This window comes from Rhamphochromis longiceps, linkage group LG7 (assembly GCF_057381845.1).
Source record: "Rhamphochromis longiceps isolate RC_006_pf linkage group LG7, R_longiceps_female_GT1.1, whole genome shotgun sequence".
Taxonomy (NCBI): domain Eukaryota; kingdom Metazoa; phylum Chordata; class Actinopteri; order Cichliformes; family Cichlidae; genus Rhamphochromis; species Rhamphochromis longiceps.
Genome location: NC_140563.1, coordinates 40,206,774 through 40,226,791, shown reverse-complemented (window position 1 = coordinate 40,226,791; position 20,018 = coordinate 40,206,774). Strand labels below are relative to the sequence as shown.

The window sequence follows — 20,018 nt, the reverse complement described above, 5'->3', positions numbered from 1 at the left end:
TTAGCTTACTATGCAAACATGACAAGTGAAATCTCCTGCAGCAAGCTTAAACATGTGAGAGGTTGATCACGCAGAGCATCGCTGAGCTTATGTGAGTGCGTGTGTAAAAGCAGCAGGATTTATATTTGACTACGATGACCTGGATGACTGAGAACCTTCACAGACAGATATATATTTTAGTTCTGCTGAGCCAAATAAGACAGGTCAGGGTGAAGAAGTGACAGCCAAAGAAAAGCTTACCACAAAACGGAGAAGTTATGACAAATCAGACTATAAGGCAAAAAGAAAGTGCAGCTTTATGGTTTCATGGACAAAAGAATTTCTGTGGCTGCGATATGACGAGCTAAATAACCAGGGCTGCACATAAGTGGTCCGCAGGTGCGCATTCGCTGTCAAAATAAAAAACACGCACAAGGGTTTGGGTTAAATTTAAAAACTGTACTTTTGAGTTAAAATATATATTTATAATTTTAATAAATGACAAATTAAAAAGGCATGAACATTTTTTTTGTATCGAAAAAATATCGAACCGTGACACCAAAGTATCGAACCGAACCGAACCGTGAATTTTGTGTATCGTTGCACCCCTAGTATGTATGTATGTATGTATGTATATATATGTGTATATATATATATATATATATATAGTCATCAAAAAACTAAATATACTGCAGTTATGCTCTGGATGAAGAGGTTTAGAAAGGATTGAATATTTAAATATTCTTTCATACAGACAATTTAAAAACATCACAACAAGCCTTAATAATGTTTATTTAACAAAAAGATTTTTAGTGTCATTGCAGCTCGAACACCAACATAAGTTGCTCTTTATGTTTAATAATTTCATTTAAACTACAGCAGAAGCCCCCTTTTATGCACCGTCAACAAATAAAAGTGCAATAATGTGCAAATGCAAAATAACTATTACAAAAAAACCTTCATTTGGTTTCCTTCAATCAGTACTATAAGCACTACTTCAGCTATACAAACATGTCTACTAATAACTAAAATATGGCTTTAAATTTCTACATAAATTCATACACAGAACTGTACCAGTACCTTCAGACTTAGACAGATGAACATAAAGCACAATCAAATGAATTAGTGGGTCAATATGTAAGGATAATAAAAATATATAAAAGCAAACAAAAAGTTATGTCAAAAAAGATCCCTTAGACTGCCAGTAGTCGGTGTGCGAGAACGTCAAATGACACCAAACCTAAAGCTTTTCCTAAAATATGTGTTGTGAGCAGCTGACCGATGGTGATGATACACGGAGTCATGAGCGGGGGAGAATCCAGCAGTTTTTTCCCATCCACAGAACACTTGTCCACGCACTTGTGATCGTTTGCTAACGTTGCGCTGAATGTTTCAGGCACAACACATTTTTCCTTTTGTTTCCTTACGAACTGCGTCAGTAGGATTAATCTGTCAAATACGCAGCATTAGCTTCCTGTGAAACTTATTTCTTTGTGTTTCTGGCAGCAAAGAAATTAAGAGGTGACTGTTTTGTTAATAATTGGTTTGCCACTGGGCGCAGACAGGTGGTAAAATATTTGATATTTAAAAAATCAATAATATCCTCTGAGCAGCAAAAATTGGTTCAATCTAAAGAAAACTGGGCAATGTTTTGCTATGGTTTACAGATTGAACGTCGTGTTTCAGTCTTATAATGTGCAACAGTGCGCATCAGACTTATGGAGTATGTTTTTCTTTCAACTTTTTTGGGCTTGTTGCCCAATCTGTAGTGGCGTCTATGCAAGCCCTGTTGATTTAAAAAGCAGTGCATGCAATTAGTCCGTTGCCACTGATGTAATGCTTAGCTATTATATCAGGGAGCTTAATACAACACTGTTTAAAAAAAAAAAGAGAGAGAGAAAAAGTTTGGTATGTTTGGTATTGGGGCTGAAAGCTCGTTTCCGCCACTGAAAAAAAAAAACCCCTGATTGGCAGAGCTCATTCGATGTTTCGTTATCTCAAAATTTTGACGTAATAACTGTATTTTTTATTTTGTAGACCAAAATTTTGGAGATAGTAACTCTAATTTTCCATTTGTGGATGCCAGAAACTGTTTTTGACAGAGACGAGCTTCCGTAAAACGCAGCGTAGGCTTGCAGCAGGTTTAAGTCACACCTCAGAAACAGTGGCCTCTAGAGGAGTTAAGGTGATGTGAACAGGACACAGATGTAAACAGTACAAAAAGATGGGCGTGCCTTCTGCGTCTGATGAAATCTGTATTGTCGTTTCGTGGCCAGCAGGGGGCTGGCCATTAAACTCATGTCTGAGAAAAAATATAGATGGCATTGCAGGGTTAGGGCTTGTACAGATGATGTAAGAAAATGTCGCTAGTTTCAGATTTCATAAATGATCCTCTTTATTAGACTCAGTCAGAAGCTGTTAGCCAATGACTGTGCGGTTTCTCGAGCCTCGAGGCTTCACCTTGAGACATCACAGTGGCCATGTCCACCGTTTACACTGTCTGTGACTCAAACTGGATTCACTTCATGTAGCTTTGACCTAAACCCAAACTGCAGCTAAGCTGGCATCAGAGCAGCACTCTCATTAAGTTTGTGCACATTACTGTGCAAGTACAGTAACAACTGCAAAGTCTTTAAATATGGAAACAGTAACAGCCAAAAAAAAACCCCTGATTTTATAACCACACTTCCACTTCTAGCTTCTAGTTTACGAATCTACAAAAACAGTAGGCAGTTAAGTAAAAACAGGTGAATTCATAACAGAGATCAACTTGTGTCAAACTTTCTGTTCCTGTAACAGCCTGAGAGGACTCCAGGATACAAAACTCCTAACGAAGTTGTTTAAAACATGACCCATGGCTGAAAACTGCGTGTGAGTAACAGTTTGCTGACAGAAGCAGCCAACGCAGTCCGTGACAAATCCTAAACTATGTGGAAATCACCGTGGCAGCTTCTGTCTTTGTGAGGCAGTTGTCTATTTGAGATGTAGATGTAAAAATACTGTTTGCCCTCTTTTATAACTGAGGAACACCACAGGAAGTAGTTTCAAGTCTCAGTTCCCTTCTGCCTTGCACCAATGCTCACTCGCTGCTGCTGCTGGTGATGATGTTACTGGTTCGGCCGCTCTAAATCTTCTCATACTGCCACCTCTGAGGTGATCTGCAGCCGATGATACTGGAGGGAGTAGACAGAGGAGATGAGACAATGAGACTCTGAAAGGCGGGCACGTTAGTCTGAAGTGATGGGCACACATACCTGATGGGTGTCATTCCCAGTACTGTGAAAATACTGGCTAGTGTGAACACAAAGCCTGGGAACCAGTCCAGGGTTCCCTGATAGATCTTGGTGAAAGCGGGAATGTACGCCAGGCTGGCAAACTTCAGAGCGAGTTGCAGGAAGGTGAGGGTCATGCCTGAGGAGAAGGGGATGGAAGACAAAGGGAATGAAGAGAGAAGAGCTTGCTGTTTGTTTAATCTATACAAGATATTGCTGGTGTGTGTGTGTGTGTGTGTGTGTGTGTGTGTGTGTGTTTGCATTTCTGACGTTTCAAGCAGATGACGGGAGAAAAAGCCCTGGCAGTAAATTGATCTGATCCTGTAATCACCTGGAAACTGTGTGTTCATGTGTGACAGAGAGGGAGGAAGCCTTCTCTGGCTAGTTGCAGAGCAGGCTCTTATAATATGCAGGTCATTGTTTATCGTGAAGCAGCCTTAAAGGGATCACATGGAGGACTTGCTTATGCACAGATCCTCTCACATGCATCCAAAACTCCCTCAAACTCAGTGCACGCACACTGAAACACAAGACTTAAAATGGTGGCAGCTTTATTAAGGCTTAAATATCACAAGACTCCAAGGCAACCACATTTCAAAATAAAATTAAAATGTCTTCAGTTTTACAGGGAAGATTATGTTTAACCTAAAAACTCCAACTGCTTTCGGCACACGGGTCTTCATCAGGGAGTAAAACAGAGTCAATGAATCGTTTCTAGTGGCATTCCAACAATCGGGCCCTTTCACCTGAGGTCTTCCTTTATTAAGATGTTTAAAAAATATAATAAAACCTCACAGTATAATACTATTGAAGGAGAGCACTTCGCAATCAAGCTGCACTTGTGGTTCCAAGATTTACTAAAAGTAAAATGGGAGGCAGAGCCCTCAGCTATCAGGCCCCTCTCCTGTGGAAACAGCTCCCAGTTTGGCTTCAGGGGAGTATAGTTTTAAAATTTGGCTTTAAACCTTCTTTTGTTTATGTTTTGAAAAAGCTTATAGTTAGAGCTGGATCCGCTTTAGTGATGCTGCTATAAGCTCAGACTGCTGCGAGGCTTCACAAAACAATCCTTCTATTCTCCACTAATTGAGGAATAATGCTCCCATCCCTCAACCGGTCATGGCAGATGGCTGCCCCTCCCCGAGTCTCTTCCTGTTAAAAGGCAGTTCTTCCTTACCACTCTCACCAAGTGCTTCCTTGTGGAGGATCATGTGACTATGTGCTAAATTTTAAAAAAGAAAGAAAAGAAACAGTGTCTGACAGCTATACGGGAAATTCTGCGATTACATAATGACTGAATAATAAATGAAGTCCTCAGCGTTGTGCCACCTGCGTGCACATCTGAATCCTATAAAGCAGTAAAAAAAACCAAACAGCTGGAACAAGAAACAGCTCCTGCTAACGTCTGGCTTATAAAATCTTCTTGCTTATGCTGAAAAGTGTAAAAATGTGACAGCTAATACTAAACAAGCTTAAATCATACATGGTCTTTTCATTAATTAGTAAGTTGTTTGGGCCTCGCTCTTTCATGGGGCAGTGTAATCCATGTGACATGAACTTTAATGCGTCAGAGTTGACAAACCTGTTTAAGAGTCATGAAACTGGTGGCACAGCAGCCTATAACGACAATGCTTTGCTGACACAGTATTTTCTCACGAGCATTAAAAATAAACAGGACTGGTGAGTCTTTTTCCCCCTCTAACGTATCAATGACCTTCAGACAGCAAACACAACTCGCAGGAAAAGTCATGTTGTCGTTGCTTTAATGCAACCACAGATCACTCCAGCCTACTCTCAACCCGCTCTGCTCCTCGAACTCTGAAGCCATCGTTGATTTTTATGCTGCAGTCAGTAAATATGTGTCGAGTTTATTATGAATGACCACACTGGGTTTTCATCCATTGTGTTCAGGCACCAATATTATACATTCATTCACGTGCTCAAATGACAGCCTCCAATATTCTCACTTTTTTAAGATGAAATACAAAGTGTGTGTTAAGTGCTCAAAAATCTTTCCTGCGTACTCACCACATGAAGAAGCTGGGACCTGCTGTGAGAGCAGAGATCTGATTGTGGTCATCGGGATGAGAGCAAACAGGGTGAGTGCACGAGCTGCAGAAAAAGTTCATGATTAACATTTTGTTCCATAATGAATTCTTCAAATCCGCCAAACCCGACCACAGCTATGCAGCTACTGCTGCCCATTCTGGGTAAGAATGGTCGCACCTGGTGTTTAAACAAGTATAATTTTTAATCCGGCAGTGCTTGCTTTAAAACAATGTCCCAATTCAGAGGCTAAATCCTTTGAGGGAAACAGGTCAGGCCTTCACAGGCAGCATTGACCCACCAAATATCTCCCTGCTGAATAACTGCCAGCTGGTGGTCTGGTCACTGAGATATAGTTATTGAGATATGAACATACAAAGCATATGTCAGAGGTAAGATTTAGAAAAATCAGCACATGTATCAGAATAAAAACACAAAGCGGTCAACTCCCTGTTTCGTAAACATCCCAAGTTTCAATGACCATGTCCATCAATGCCTCATCAGGGAGTTTGTAGTACAGGTTTTTACCTGACTAAGAAATACTGAGACTAAGGATTTTTAGTCTATTTTTAGTCTTTGTACACACACACACACACATATAAAAACTAACACCCAGCACGCCCCTGCGGGCGGTTTATCCTTCAAGCTCGGGTCCTCTACCAGAGGCCTGGGAGCTTGAGGGTCCTGTGCAGTATCTTAGCTGTTCCCAGGACTGCACTCTTCTGGACAGAGATCTCCGATGTTGTTCCCGGGATCTGCTGGAGCCACTCGCCTAGCTTGGGAGTCACCGCACCTAGTGCTCCGATTACCACGGGGACCACCACTATATATATATATATATATATATATATATATATATATATATATATATATATAGACTGCAAGACCAGACTGACCAACCTGTGCACTGCCTGGATTGATTACAAGAAGGCCTATGACTCAATGCCCCACAGCTGGATACTGGAATGCCTAGAATTGTACAAGATCAATGGGACCCTAAGAGCCTTCATCAGGAACTCAATGGGGATGTGGCGTACAACACTAGAGGCCAACTCCAAGCCCATAGCACAAGTTACCATCAAGTGCGGGATCTACCAAGGAGATGCTCTGTCCCCACTGCTGTTCTGCATAGGCCTGAACCCCCTCAGTGAGATCATTAACAAGACTGGCTACGGATACCGACTACGGAACGGAGCAGTTGTCAGCCACCTCCTGTACATGGATGACATCAAGCTGTATGCCAAGAGTGAACGAGACATCGATTCACTGATCCACACTACCAGGCTATACAGCAATGACATTGGAATGTCGTTCGGACTGGAGAAGTGTAGTCGGATGGTAACAAAGAGAGGTAAGGTAGTCAGAACTGAGGGGATTGAACTACCAGAAGGCAACATTGCAGACATAGAGGACAGTTACAAGTACCTGGGGATCCCGCAGGCAAATGGGAACCATGAAGAGGCCGCTAGAAAGGCTGCAACCACCAAGTACCTGCAGAGGGTCAGGCAAGTCCTGAGGAGTCAGCTGAATGGTAAGAACAAGATCCGGGCCATCAACACATACGCCCTGCCCGTGATCAGGTACCCTGCTGGGGTAATAGGCTGGCCAAAGGAGGAGATAGAAGCCACTGACATAAAGACAAGAAAGCTCCTGACCATGCATGGAGGGTTTCACCCCAAGTCCAGCACCCTGAGGCTGTACGCTAAGCGGAAGGAAGGGGGCCGGGGACTGGTGAGTGTCAGCACCACAGTCCAGGATGAGACAAGGAACATCCAAGAATACATTGGGAAGATGGCCCCAACTGACCGAGTGCTCAGTGAATACCTCAGGCAGCAGAAACCCAAGAAAGAGGAGGGAGACGAGGAACCATCATGGAAGGACAGGCCCCTGCACGGTATGTACCACCGGCAGATAGAGGAGGTGGCTGATATCCAGAAATCCTACCAGTGGCTGGACAAAGCTGGACTGAAAGACAGCACAGAGGCACTAATCATGGCAGCACAAGAACAAGCTCTGAGTACAAGATCCATAGAGGCTGGGGTCTATCACACCAGGCAAGACCCCAGGTGCAGGCTGTGTAAAGATGCCCCAGAGACAATCCAGCACATAACAGCAGGGTGCAAGATGCTAGCAGGCAAGGCATACATGGAACGCCATAACCAAGTGGCCGGCATAGTGTACAGGAACATCTGTGCCGAGTATAACCTAGAAGTCCCGAGGTCAAAATGGGAGATGCCCCCAAGGGTGGTGGAGAATGACCGAGCTAAGATCCTGTGGGACTTCCAGATACAGACGGACAAAATGGTGGTGGCTAACCAACCGGACATAGTGGTGGTAGACAAACAGAAGAAGACGGCCGTAGTGATCGATGTAGCGGTTCCGAATGACAGCAATATCAGGAAGAAGGAACACGAGAAGCTGGAGAAATACCAAGGGCTCAGAGAAGAGCTCGAGAGGATGTGGAGGGTGAAGGTAACGGTGGTCCCCGTGGTAATCGGAGCACTAGGTGCGGTGACTCCCAAGCTAGGCGAGTGGCTCCAGCAGATCCCGGGAATAACATCGGAGATCTCTGTCCAGAAGAGCGCAGTCCTGGGAACAGCTAAGATACTGCGCAGGACCCTCAAGCTCCCAGGCCTCTGGTAGAGGACCCGAGCTTGAAGGATAAACCGCCCGCAGGGGCGTGCTGGGTGTTTTTTATATAATAAACTTAAACCTACACCATCCTCCCTATTCTGGTATTTTAAAGAGTACTTAGCAGAAATATTAAGCAACCTAACTAATAGGGTTCCAACTCCCAGCAAAAAAAAAAAAAAAAAAATAGGGAACCACCCCCCACCTCATGATGCTTAATCGACATAATTAACTTTAATTTGATGCAGTTTGAAAAAATGCACAGAAATCAATTATTTTTCAAGAGTAATTAAATAGATTCAACATCTTTCTTCAACAGAATTGCAGACTGCACAGATGGTACCTTCCCAACGGAAAAAGTAGTATAGCTTACTAGGGTATATATATTAGACTTAACAGTTACTATATACAGTAATGGACTTCTATACATTTTACATCAGATTAAAACTTTGAGTGTAAGATTCAAATAATTATTTATTAAAAGCTAGACATTTTAAATGAGAATAAGTAAGAAAAGTATGTCTTTGTGCCCCCTTTTCCCTGTTCATGCCCTAACGGCCCCCCTGGCTAAACTTTGCTAGATCCGCCCCTGCACAGTTACCAGCATCAGCTACATAGAAAAAGATCCTGGTGTAGAAAGTAATATTAAATAAATTCTAACAACAGCTTAACAAGCTTAAACATGCTGCTGTTGTTCAGCCGCTGGTTTCCTCTTTCTGGCGCGAAGTGGGCAATAAACAAACAAGAGAGACGAACTCACGACAGAAAAGCTGATCAGCTGATCATTGATCAGTTTCACGACTGAAGTAGCAGCAGGAGAGGGAGGGAGAGAAGAGGCAGTCGCTCCATATATCGTTTGTTAAGCTTAATGCTGGAATGCTTTACAAACATTCAGCGATGAACTTACACACTTGCTTCATTTCTCTCTGGGATAACTTCCTCGGAGATGAAATGCCGGATTGGTAGCGAGGCTCCAAATACTGAACCAGACCGCAGACAGGTCTCCCACGCCACAGCCGCTCTATCACGTGATGCATACTACTCCGACTGCTAAGGTTATGGGCCGAGTTACGCCATGTTGCAAGTTTTGTGAGGTGTTCTTTTGATATTTAATGGATCGGATTATATATATATATATATATATATATATATATATATATATATATATATATATATATATATTGTCCAAGTTCAGAAGTGAAGTATGATAAATAGCAAATAAAAAACATCCTAGTGGTGCCAATCCCGCCCAAACAATAATTAAGACAAAGTATCTCATTTGTTTATAACCAGAAAATAGACCAGACCACAACTGCTGAGAAATGTCCCTTTTTACATTTCCACATGTTTATCCGTGAGCTTCAGCTGAGTAGCTGTTTGCTGGGTGTACATATTGAGTATTGAATGTCTTAGCCTTCAGTAAGAATGCAGATCTCTTATAGTGGTCACTACAGTGGACAGCTATTCAAAGGCTGTTTTCTTGTATTTGTGTCAGTGTTGATAGCATATTTGCACATAAACCACCACATTGGACACTGATGTGTGACTCCATACCCTGCCACCCACTGGCCAGCCAGTGGACTAAGTGGATGTAAAAAACTCTTTGCAAAGTACATGTTTAAAAAAATGAAGTTCAAAAATCTTTTTTTCATGCCTAAAGATGAATAAAAATACTTAAGAAAAAAATCCTGATTGAGGTCATAATTCATGCATGAAAGGGTTAAATAAACCTTATCAAACTTAATTGGTTGAAACTAACTCCTGGCTGATTTGGTAATTAAATGTAATGTTCTTGTTGACTGCCTGTGTGCATATAACATGCTTCCTGCAGCACAGCACTCTTAGACTAAGGGGGAAAAAGTGTTTATGGCTTACAATCACTCCTAGTTCCTTATTTTGGTTCCTACTTTTTTATGATTCATGGTGGTGTTTTAGGTCTGACGTAAACTCAAATAAACAGCTTGAATTTTAGCACACAAACTTATTTTGCTTGCTGAGTCAAACTTTCTAATCCATCAAAGCATAAACACACATTTTTTTCCCATTTGCTGTTTGCTGTGCGAACCACTTGGCAAAGTAAAAATAAAAGCAACGATTGGAATCTGAACACGCAGCTCTTCTGGGAACTAAACCTGATCTGTTTTTTAGACAATACCAAGTGTCACATGAAGAACAGGTTAGGAGCAGTCACACAACTGGGCCTTTGTTGCTTTCAGTGTCTAATTTTTTTTATTTTCTCACTTAAAAACACATTATTTTAGGGCAGCTTTTCATCTTTATTTGACATGACTGAGAAGAATACTGGAAAGTGGGGGAAAACACACAGCAAAGGGTCCTAGGTTAGGCATGCATTGAGCCTGATCAACCAGGGGCGCTAAACTGGGGGCCTATTTACTCTGTTTAAAGGTCATAGGAGAAAATGAAGGATGTGGCCTGTGCGTGTGGCATGAGCTCTAAACCCGCCTCAAATCTTCTGGATGAAGTGTCTCTATTAGCTGCTAATCCACCACAAATTTACTATAAAATCTGTGTAACATGTTTGTTCTTACCGAGGTAGAAAGTGAGGGTCGTCGTTACAAAGGACATGAAGTAAATCCCGACAGCGAAGGACACCATGCCGATCAGAATGAGCGAGGTGTCGCTGCAGCAGCGTCGAAACCCGATGACACCTATGTAACTGGTGAGGAAGATCACACAGCCTGCTGCATTTCCGTACCCCACCTGAAGAAAGAGGAAAAGAAATGAGAAAAAAAGAAGGGAGAGATGTTCAGCGATAGAGAGGCAATAATAAACAGACTATGCAACTAGAACAGATGGCATTAATGCTTAAGTGCCTTAAATCTGCATTATTTTTAATGACCATCAGGGGGCGACTCCTCTGGTTGCAGAAACACTCCTGGCTGTATAGACATTTGTGGGAAAACACGCCTCAGTTCCCTCAGTCTGTTCAGAAGACTACAGTCATACAGTCAGAAAGGAGGATGAACAAGGGTGTGCTCATTAGCTAACAACATACCAATCACCAACCAACCGATGGCTAAGCTTAGACACTAATATTTAGAATTGTCCCGTCTGCTTAAAATAGAGTTAAAACTAGCAGTGTTACTTTTATCCCATCTTTTTTGCATCAAATCACAAAAATGGGGTAAAAAAAACTTACTAGAGTGGCGTTCCAGCTGAGTGGTGCTCTCAGCACAAAGGCGCCCAGTACTTCAATGGCTCCGCCCACTGCAAAGTCGTACAGGATGGCAGCCACAAACAACAGAGCCACATTCACTCTGTTTATCTCAACAGGAGCCTCGACAACTGAAGAGTTAGTGGAGGCGCGTAACAGTAGGTGGCGGTTCTCCTCCGGCTCTCCATCGCTTACACCTTTCACCTTTAATAAAGACGGACATGCGTGGTATATGAGCTCGGCGAGGTGGTAGAGCGAGCACGTGTGGCTAAAACTGAAGGCAGAACATGAATAAAGATGGTTCTAGTTATAAGACACATAATTACAGATTAATGTAATTATTCACATTATTATTACAGCAGCATGTTTAATGATCGACAATTTAGCTTGCTGTTCTTTATTTTATGTCATAGATGTACTTTTAGGTCATTAGGTCATGGTGAGGTCACCAAAAAGAAAGAAGTTTTTTTTTCTACTTTTGGCTCTGTATGATGTCAGTAGGATCAGATCCTCTGAATGTGGTTATCTCTACCTGGTGTTCAGAGCCCTTTTGTTTTGAAGGGGCAGCTAATCAGAAAAAACTTACCTTTAAGGGGGGAGGAGCTAGAAGCAAAGTGGATGAAGGGCCATTATAAAATATACTGTGAATCATGCAAAGCTGATTCACAGTATATTTTTTGATTCCAAGAATAAAAATAAAAATAAACAATTAGAAATACACAAAAAACACATGGCTACACTGGACCCCCGCCCCCTCTGAACCCTCTCACGTGCACACACTGACCTGCAGCAGGAAAATGGAGTGTAAGAGGCAGAGCAGATGCAGCAGTGTGCTGATGATAAGCAGGATGGTCCCATGTCCCAAACTGGAGCTGTACAGGTGGAACAGATGGCCAGAAGCGAGGCTGCCCACCACGCCTGCTAACCCATACATGAACTCCACCCTCATCAACACCTGCAAGGGGGCACAGGGTTATTTCTTTTAATATAAATCAGTTAAGTCTGTGAAGGTTCTCAGTCAGGAGAGACCAAACAGCCACTTCACAAGAGCATGGCACAACACAGAAGAGCCACCTCCACAGGACAAGACTCAGCAGTCCATCTGCATCTTAAGGACAAAGGACACTCTTTCGAGGATGCCAATGTTCACATTTTGGACAGAGAGGACAGATGGTTTGAAAGAGGAGTGAAAGAAGCCATCTATGTCCACTGTGAGCGACCATCTTTGAACAGAGGCGGTGGTTTACGACACCAACTCTCTGCCATCTATAATCCAGTTTTGAGATCCCTTCCCAGACGCCTTAACGCCCACTCACATCCTGGGCCATCTGACCTCAGGAATTCGCATGATAAGGTGGGGCCAGGTTTCACAATGAACACACCCGAAACTCTGGCTGATTGGGACCCACGCCCAGTTTCACACCTTGGCTCAGGCGATTAGAGGATCATCAGGGGGTCCTTTTGTCCCTCTGTGGGGGTCACTCCCACTAGGTTTATATCTGGGACTCTCCACCATTTGACCTTAGAACTGAAGAAGCTTCTCAGATGAGAGGTGAAACGTCTTCAGGCAACTTAAAGAAGTCCAGACGCTTTTCTCTGCAAGCTCCTTTGAATAAATCAGTTAAAGGAAACTGTTTTGCTTTTGTTTGGGTTTTTTTTTTTCAGTTCAATTCAGCTGAATCATGGAGTAAAAGCCATCTGTCACAACGGGTTTGGGGGTGAAGGGAGGCAAACAGGACAAAGAAACACTGTGGAAGAGGGCAAGAGTAGTAATAATAACTTAATAATAACTAATGACTACATGCAGATTGGTGTATTAACACAGGGAGTGAAGATGAAACGGTGCATCATGGGAAGCTCCCAGCTTTCTAGGCCTATTGCAGCACAACTAAGGAAGGATTCAGGGTCACTTGATCTAGAACTATCATCATGCTTTATCAAAAAGGAAAGTCTTAAGTTTAATCTTAAAAGTAGAGAGGGAATCCAGACTGGGAGCTGGCTCCACAGCAGAGGGGGCTAACCCCTGAGTGATTTGGTAATTAAATGTAATTTTCTTTTTGACCGCCTGTGTGCATATAACATGCTTCCTGAAGCACAGTACTCTCAGACTAAGAGGGGGAAAGTGTTTATGGCTTTATGTTAAAAGTTTAAGCTTACTTTTTTTTTTAAGTTCACTGAATGTTGGATAACACCTCCCACCCACTCCATGACATGTTGGTCAGTCACAGGAGCTCGTTCAGTGAGAGACTGAGATTACCGAAAAGCACCACTGAACGACACAGGAAATCATTCCTGCCTGTGGCCATCTCCCTGTACAACGCATCCACTTAACACACTGTTTGCTGCTACAACTACACATGTTTCTTTTCCAAATATTTATTTATAAGTGACTTATGTATGTATGTATGTATATATATGTATATATTGTACTATTCTTAGTTAGCGTATTGTCTGTCTTGTCTTAATGTTGGTTTAAAATGGAGCACTGTAACAAAAAATAATTTCCCCCAGGGATCAATAAAGTATTCTGATTCTGATTCTGAATATATATTTGAGTTGTATTGTGTTTCTTTTAGGTACAACATCTGTATTGCATAGATTTTAGTTAAAAGAGGTGACGCAGACTCGTATATCGACCAATTGTGCTCACATGAGCAATAAAACCTAAAGGCCATTTTTAAATAAGGGAAATCCCTGAAAACAATAATAGCGAAAGACTGAAAAATCTGGAAAAAAAAAAAGAGAGAGAGAGAGAAAGAAAGAAACGGTCTTCTTTAATGGCCCAACTTATTCGTTTATATCCTTGTAATTCTTAGTTTTTGCACATTATCATCAGTTTTACAGTCAAACACAAAGTTTTGTGATTGAAAGTAAGTTATTTTGAGGCTCCTCTCGGCGCTCCTTCCACGGCTTTGCAGCTGCAGCACGCCTGTAACTCACCTTGGAGCGGTCGGCCGCCGTGGAGCCGAGTGAAGCTAGAGTCATTACACCGGGCCAATATGCGGTGAACCCGCCGGAGAGCCCGAGGACAGTCCCCGCCGCGAACATCACCTGCAGCGGCAGTTTTAGAACGACTACCAGGAGCAGGATGACCCTAGACAACAGGTAGCCGGTGAGGGGGGACACGATGGGGGCTTTCCTCCGGCCGCGGTCGCTCAGTCTTGCCAGGAACAGCGCAGGAAAGATGGGAGTCAGCTGGATAATGAGGTTGTTGATCATGTAGAAGTCGGTCATGGCTTTCTGCTGGGCATCCTCACTGGAGTGGCCCGGGTCGGTAGCGTTGGCACAGCGGTCCCAGACCACCATCTGCAGCGCGGTATCAAAGAGAGTGCTGCCCAGCTGCTCGAGCACGATGATCGGCTCGATCTGCCGAAGCATCGCGAAGGCTGCTTGACACAAGTTCGGTACCACCATGATCTGGATTGTTGTAGCTTTGTAAAAAAAATAAAGATGACCGTCTTCTAGGACTGCTTCCGTCAGTAGTAAGTGAAGGGTGTGTGCGCGTGTGCTTCAAACTAAGCAGCCTCACCGAGGAAACACGCCCACTTCCTCATCCCCTGCTGCTGATCTGCTGGCTTCAGTGCACTCTGTCAGATTTTAGGAAACCACCTTCTTTCATCAGGCTCTGGGCCACTATTTACATTTTCATCATTACCATTTCTCTGTGCTCCCTATTATATCTCCACACAAATCATCTCTCGTTGCATTTATCTAGGTTTGAGATATAAAACTGAAACACAACTGAGCTGCAGTCCAAAACATGGCATTAGATATGAACCCATTGAAGGCAGTTAATCCATCTCAGCTGGTATACTTTCATTTTCATTTTTAAATAAATTATCAGTGTGTGACTTTAAAATGTGAAAAATGCTGATAAAAGACCCAGCACGCACCACCCATGTAATTACACAGGTATTGCAAAGCCAAATCAAATGTGCAGTTCCTGTAAATTTCTATGAAGAGCTGTAGGCGAAGTAGATATCGCATGCATACAACAGCACATATACAGGCATTACCGCCAGCTCATTTCAAGGTAAACCAGAAAGCAGGTAATCCTCTAACAGGAGAAGCCTGAAACAGGAAACATTTAATTTCCTTCCAATAAACAGCAGTGACTGCAGTCTTTGTGGATAGGCTTCTGCTAGAGTGGTCTCTGTTGTATGTTGATAAAAATAATTTGAACTGAAAAAAAGCACATTCACAATGGGTTCCCACAAGCTCAACAATGCACTAACCACAAGGTACTTTCAAAAGCTGCTGCTTACAGCTCACAAATAGAACTCAAGGAAGTGTCTGTGAAGGTTCTCAGTCATCCAGGTCATCGTAGTCAAAGGAGCTTGCAAAGAAAAGCGTCTGGACTTCTTTAAGTTGCTTGAAGACGTTTCACCTCTCATCCGAGAAGCTTCTTCAGTTCTAAGGTCAAATGGTGGAGAGTCCCAGATATAAACCTAGTGGGAGTAACCCCCCCCAGAGGGACAAAAGGACCCCCTGATGATCCTCTAATCGCCTGAGCCAAGGTGTGAAACTGGGTGTGGGTCCCAATCAGCCAGTTTCGGGTGTGTTCATTGTGAAACCTGGCCCCACCTTATCATGCGAATTCCTGAGGTCAGATGGCCCAGGATGTGAGTGGGCGTTAAGGCGTCTGCGAAGGGATCTCAAAACTGGATTATAGATGGCAGAGAGTTGGTGTCGTAAACCCCCGCCTTTGTTCAAAGATGGTCGCTCACAGTGGACATAGATGGCTTCTTTCACTCCTCTTTCAAACCATCTGTCCTCTCTGTCCAAAATGTGAACATTGGCATCCTCGAAAGAGTGTCCTTTATCCTTAAGATGCAGATGGACTGCTGAGTCTTGTCCTGTGGAGGTGGCTCTCAGGCGATTAGAGGATCATCAGGGGGTCCTTTTGTCCCTCTGGGGGGGGGATACTCCCACTAGGTTTATATCTGGGACTCTCCACCATTTGACCTTAGAACTGAAGAAGCTTCTCGGATGAGAGGTGAAACGTCTTCAAGCAACTTAAAGAAGTCCAGACGCTTTTCTTTGCAAGCTCCTTTGACAACTCAAGGAAGTGTTTGCTTGTTCAGTTCTGGTCCGATAATGAGACATACCTCCTTCAAAATGTTTGTAATGTAAAGTGTACTCTATGTATACTCCCTGGCCAAGTCAGTGGGTAGCTGTTCAACTGCTCCTTCATCATTCAATCATATGGAGACATAAGTTTTTAGGCAGGTAGACACAGTCAAAAAGACATAAATTCAAACTGTGCATCACAGTTAGGAAGATATGATCTAAGTGACTTTAAACACAGCATGGTTGTTGATGTCAGATAGACTGGTCTTAATATTTCACAAACTGCTCGTCTGTTTACAGAGAAGGATCCAAAAAGAGAGAAAACATCCAGTAAGTGGCAGTTCTCTGGATGAAAATGCCCTGTTGATGTCAGAGAATGCGCAGAATGCTTTGAGCTGATAGGATGGCAACAGTAATTCAGTTAACCACAGAAGCAGATGGGCTACAGGAGCAGATCACACCAGGTGCCACTCCTGTCAGCTTAGAACAGGAAACGGAGACTGAAATTCTATTGTACACCAAAACGGGACAATATCCATCCATTCGTCCATTTTCAACTGCTTATCCAGATCACGGGTGCAGCAGTCTCTAACGTGAAGCCTAAATGTCCCTCTAACCAACTGCCTCATCCAGCTCTTCAGTAGGGGACACCGAGGCGTTTCCTGGGTATTCCTCTGGGCCTTATCCTGGTGGGACATCAGTCAGAACGCCTGGACAATAGAAGATTAGAAAAACTCAATCTCTGCTGCCACATTCAGAGGATAGGGTCACAGCAAAGTGTGAATGAAGTGTCCCTTTGGTTAGTGTATGTATATGGACAATGAAATGATCCCCCCACCTCCGCTTCCAGTATTAACACTGAAAACACATGCAAATGAACCACTCAGGAAACCCACATGTACAGGTTTTGTTTTTAATGAGAAAATATTCATAATATGTATAGTGGGTGTGTAACTGTGAGCCTTACATGTGCTATAAAATAACAAAGCAGAGTATGAGCATACAAGTGGTTAACATAGGAACAGGGGTTATACTGTGTTTATATTGTAGTAATAAGATTGCTTTATCACACACACAGACAGTGAGTTCCACACTGGAGAAGCTCTGTAGGCCGAAAACAAGCTACCAGCATTTAAAATGATAAATAAAATCATCTCTGCACCATAAATTCAAACATCAAAATCATAATAATAATAATTATAATAATAATAATAGATCACACCATTCAATAATTCCTCTGTGTGTACGTTTCATAAGCGACTCTAATGAGAACTTTGATTGGTTCCCACAAGGATGAAAACCTTTTCCGTCCTGTTGTCTTTTAGCCTTTAAGTCAAAAATAATCTCATACCAGCGTTAAAGACACTTCACCTCTGCTGCACCACAGAAGACCCTGAAAGGAGAACTTGGATGATTCTCTGGAACATATGTGTGGGTTTTAATATTATTTGTTCTGGGTTTGGTGGAAGTGGACACCGCAGAGGAATGAGTCCTTGATTTTCACTTTTGGTTTATGGCGTTTGTGCCACGCTTTCTTGACAAAGCATATCACAAGACAGTCGAGTGGAATAAGTTGCAAAGGGTGGCTTGACTTGATAGGTTAGTAGATGTCCAGCAATTACATCTGTGGTTTAGCTCAGCGTACATTCAGTGTGTTTGGAAGCAAAGAGAGAAGTTGCTGCCTTGCTGAAGGGCACTTGGACAGGTCAAAACTGTGACTTTTGGTTTACAAAAACGATGTTGTTTCTCCTCACATCTGGACGCAGAAACGAATCTCAAAGGCTACGACAGAGGAATACAATCAAAAGTTGTCCAGAAATACCGTTTCCACAGCCAGTTTGACACATTTCTACTTTTCATTTTAAATTAAAGACAGTCTGTTATACTCCAGGGAGAAGTGTGGTTGTGTTAAAGTGTATTTACTGTTTTACTCTTGAAGCTGAATCCTGTTTTTCCTCGTCACTTTGTATGATTTCAACACTTCAAAACACAAAATCAATGTCATTCTGCAAAATTCAGTCACAATACAGTTAGTAAAAAAACAAAAAAACCCTTACAAGCCCAACTTACAGCACAGCTCAGCGTCTCGAAAGACCTTTATTGCCTTCTTTTTGCCACTGCACTTTTTTTTCAGCTGTGCTTGTTTCAGGTTAGGAAAGGAGTGTGAATCCATTCGCACACTTGTACGCCTTAAAAAGGATGTGGAGAGCTCAGGCTGGTGGGTTTTCTCTAAATAACATTCTGTTTTGGTATAACGACTTCTTATAAAAACCTTTTTTGATTATTTTTTTCATCAAACTTTATCCTCGGCTAGCAAGTAGATACAGACGTTCATAGGTCAAATACACAGTCCTACCTCAGTATAATACATGAAACAACTGCTTACATCATCAGAAAGCACAGGTCAACAAAGCGACGTAGCCAACAAAAGTAAAATAAGTGATTTTTTTATATAAAACCCCTGACCCAGCCCTTTAATTAACACACAAATTCACTCAAATGGTGTAAGCACTACCAGCAGGTAGCCCCCCCCCCGCCTCTTTCTGTTTGCACTGGAAAAGAAGCGATTACAGGCAAACTTTCTATCTAAGGTGGTTGCTTATTTTCCCTAAGGTCTACCGACAGTGTAGTAATGCAGGATAGGAGAGGATACAATACATACCGTTCACCGACAAGCACTGGCGGTCTAAGGCAAGTTTAGTTTTGCTAGTTTTGCTAATTTCTTGACTAGCATTTAACACAAAAAGGATGCTGACTGCTCAAAATTCAGTAAAGATGCTTGACAAGAAGGCAAAAGCTCCTGGCAAGCGTGTCAAACTTGTGTCATATCTGCACTGTGCCATTATGGGCTCTGAAAGTGACGCTTTGGGGCACCTTTCGGTTCGGTTCTTGGAAAACACAGCAGCTTTCCAGTAGTAAATCCAGGTAAAAGTATTTCTGAAATTACAAAAACTAAAAGGGTGATCTGGCCTCTCCTTGTCTACTTCCTCTCAGAACTTTCTTTTTTTGAATAGCTGCATCTGCCTATCTTTTATATCGTCCTCTTGATTAAAAGCGTTCCACACTTTCAGAAGATGACTGTGGTTATTATATAGCACGCGCAGATGAAACCACCATCAGAGAGTCTCAGGCAACCAGTCAAAATAAAAGCTTTAGATCTTATTTGAATAATAGCATAAAGGTGAAAAATCCTAAGAATATTTCAGTCATTTAGCATCTACCAGCTATTAAAAACACTAAACGTTGCTCTAAAACCACCATCAAACACCTTTGAAGTGTCTCTTTTATTGCTGACCACCTTCACATATTTCCCACATCCTCAGCCCCTTAACATGCTAATATACCTTCAGTTTTCAGGTCCAAAAAGCCCCACTGGTTCACACTGCTGGGGTCATGTGATCTTCAGATACTCTTAATAAAATAAATAGTTTTCCTTCCTGCTTTCTCACTTTTCCTTCAGTCTTTCTCTTCCTTCATTCTCTCCAATTGGCTTGTTAGTTGTCTCTGAAGGGAGTTTTTTACTCCTCCTCCTCCTCCTCTTCTTCCTCCTCTTCCTCTTCTTCCTTGCCTTCCTCATTGGCATAGATGCCGGCTTCCCACTTCAGCGCCATGTCGCTTTTCCTCCTGGTCACACGAGTGGCCTCCAGAACCTGATGATTACAAAGCAACCAATCAGATGCAAGTGCGACCAGGAGCAATGTAATTGTTACAAACATAAAAAACAACAACAACAAAAACCCCAAAACACGCACGCCACAGTGACTTTAACATGACATGCAGTGTATGTCAAACACTGAGGGCGCGCACATCTAATCACTTTAATTAAATGACAAAAATAAAGAGCACCT

At 42.5% G+C, this 20,018-nt stretch overlaps 2 protein-coding genes across 5 annotated transcripts in view; both read right to left on the bottom strand.

Annotated features, from left to right (window-relative positions):
* Positions 1 to 754: 754 nt before the first annotated feature.
* slc46a2 (solute carrier family 46 member 2) lies at positions 755 to 14,795 on the bottom strand. The gene is made up of 7 exons (XM_085413633.1): positions 14,041 to 14,795; positions 11,885 to 12,055; positions 11,086 to 11,304; positions 10,475 to 10,646; positions 5,277 to 5,360; positions 3,234 to 3,390; positions 755 to 3,152 (listed from the first exon to the last, which is right to left on the bottom strand). The coding sequence occupies exons 1-7, from the start codon at positions 14,512 to 14,514 to the stop codon at positions 3,104 to 3,106; spliced, it is 1,326 nt and encodes a 441-aa protein (XP_085269759.1). The 5' UTR covers positions 14,515 to 14,795; the 3' UTR covers positions 755 to 3,103.
* A 2,274-nt stretch (positions 14,796 to 17,069) lies between these two features.
* palm2akap2 (PALM2 and AKAP2 fusion) overlaps positions 17,070 to 20,018 on the bottom strand; it is an 83,454-nt gene continuing 80,505 nt past the window's right edge. For all 4 annotated transcript variants that reach the window (XM_085413629.1, XM_085413630.1, XM_085413631.1 and 1 more), the window contains one exon: positions 17,070 to 19,820. In XM_085413629.1, the coding sequence (XP_085269755.1) occupies positions 19,689 to 19,820 (132 nt within the window). In that variant the 3' untranslated portion in view covers positions 17,070 to 19,688. The remainder of the gene's footprint in view (positions 19,821 to 20,018) is intronic.

Coding starts and splice junctions, on each gene's coding strand:
- slc46a2 (XM_085413633.1), bottom strand. CDS start 14,514: ATGGTGGTACCGAACTTGTGTCAAGCAGCCTTCGCGATGCTTCGGCAG. Junction 3,391..5,276: donor GGTCCCAGCTTCTTCATGTG/GTGAGTACGCAG, acceptor CCTTCTCCTCAG/GCATGACCCTCACCTTCCTG. Junction 3,153..3,233: donor CTGGGAATGACACCCATCAG/GTATGTGTGCCC, acceptor TACTCCCTCCAG/TATCATCGGCTGCAGATCAC.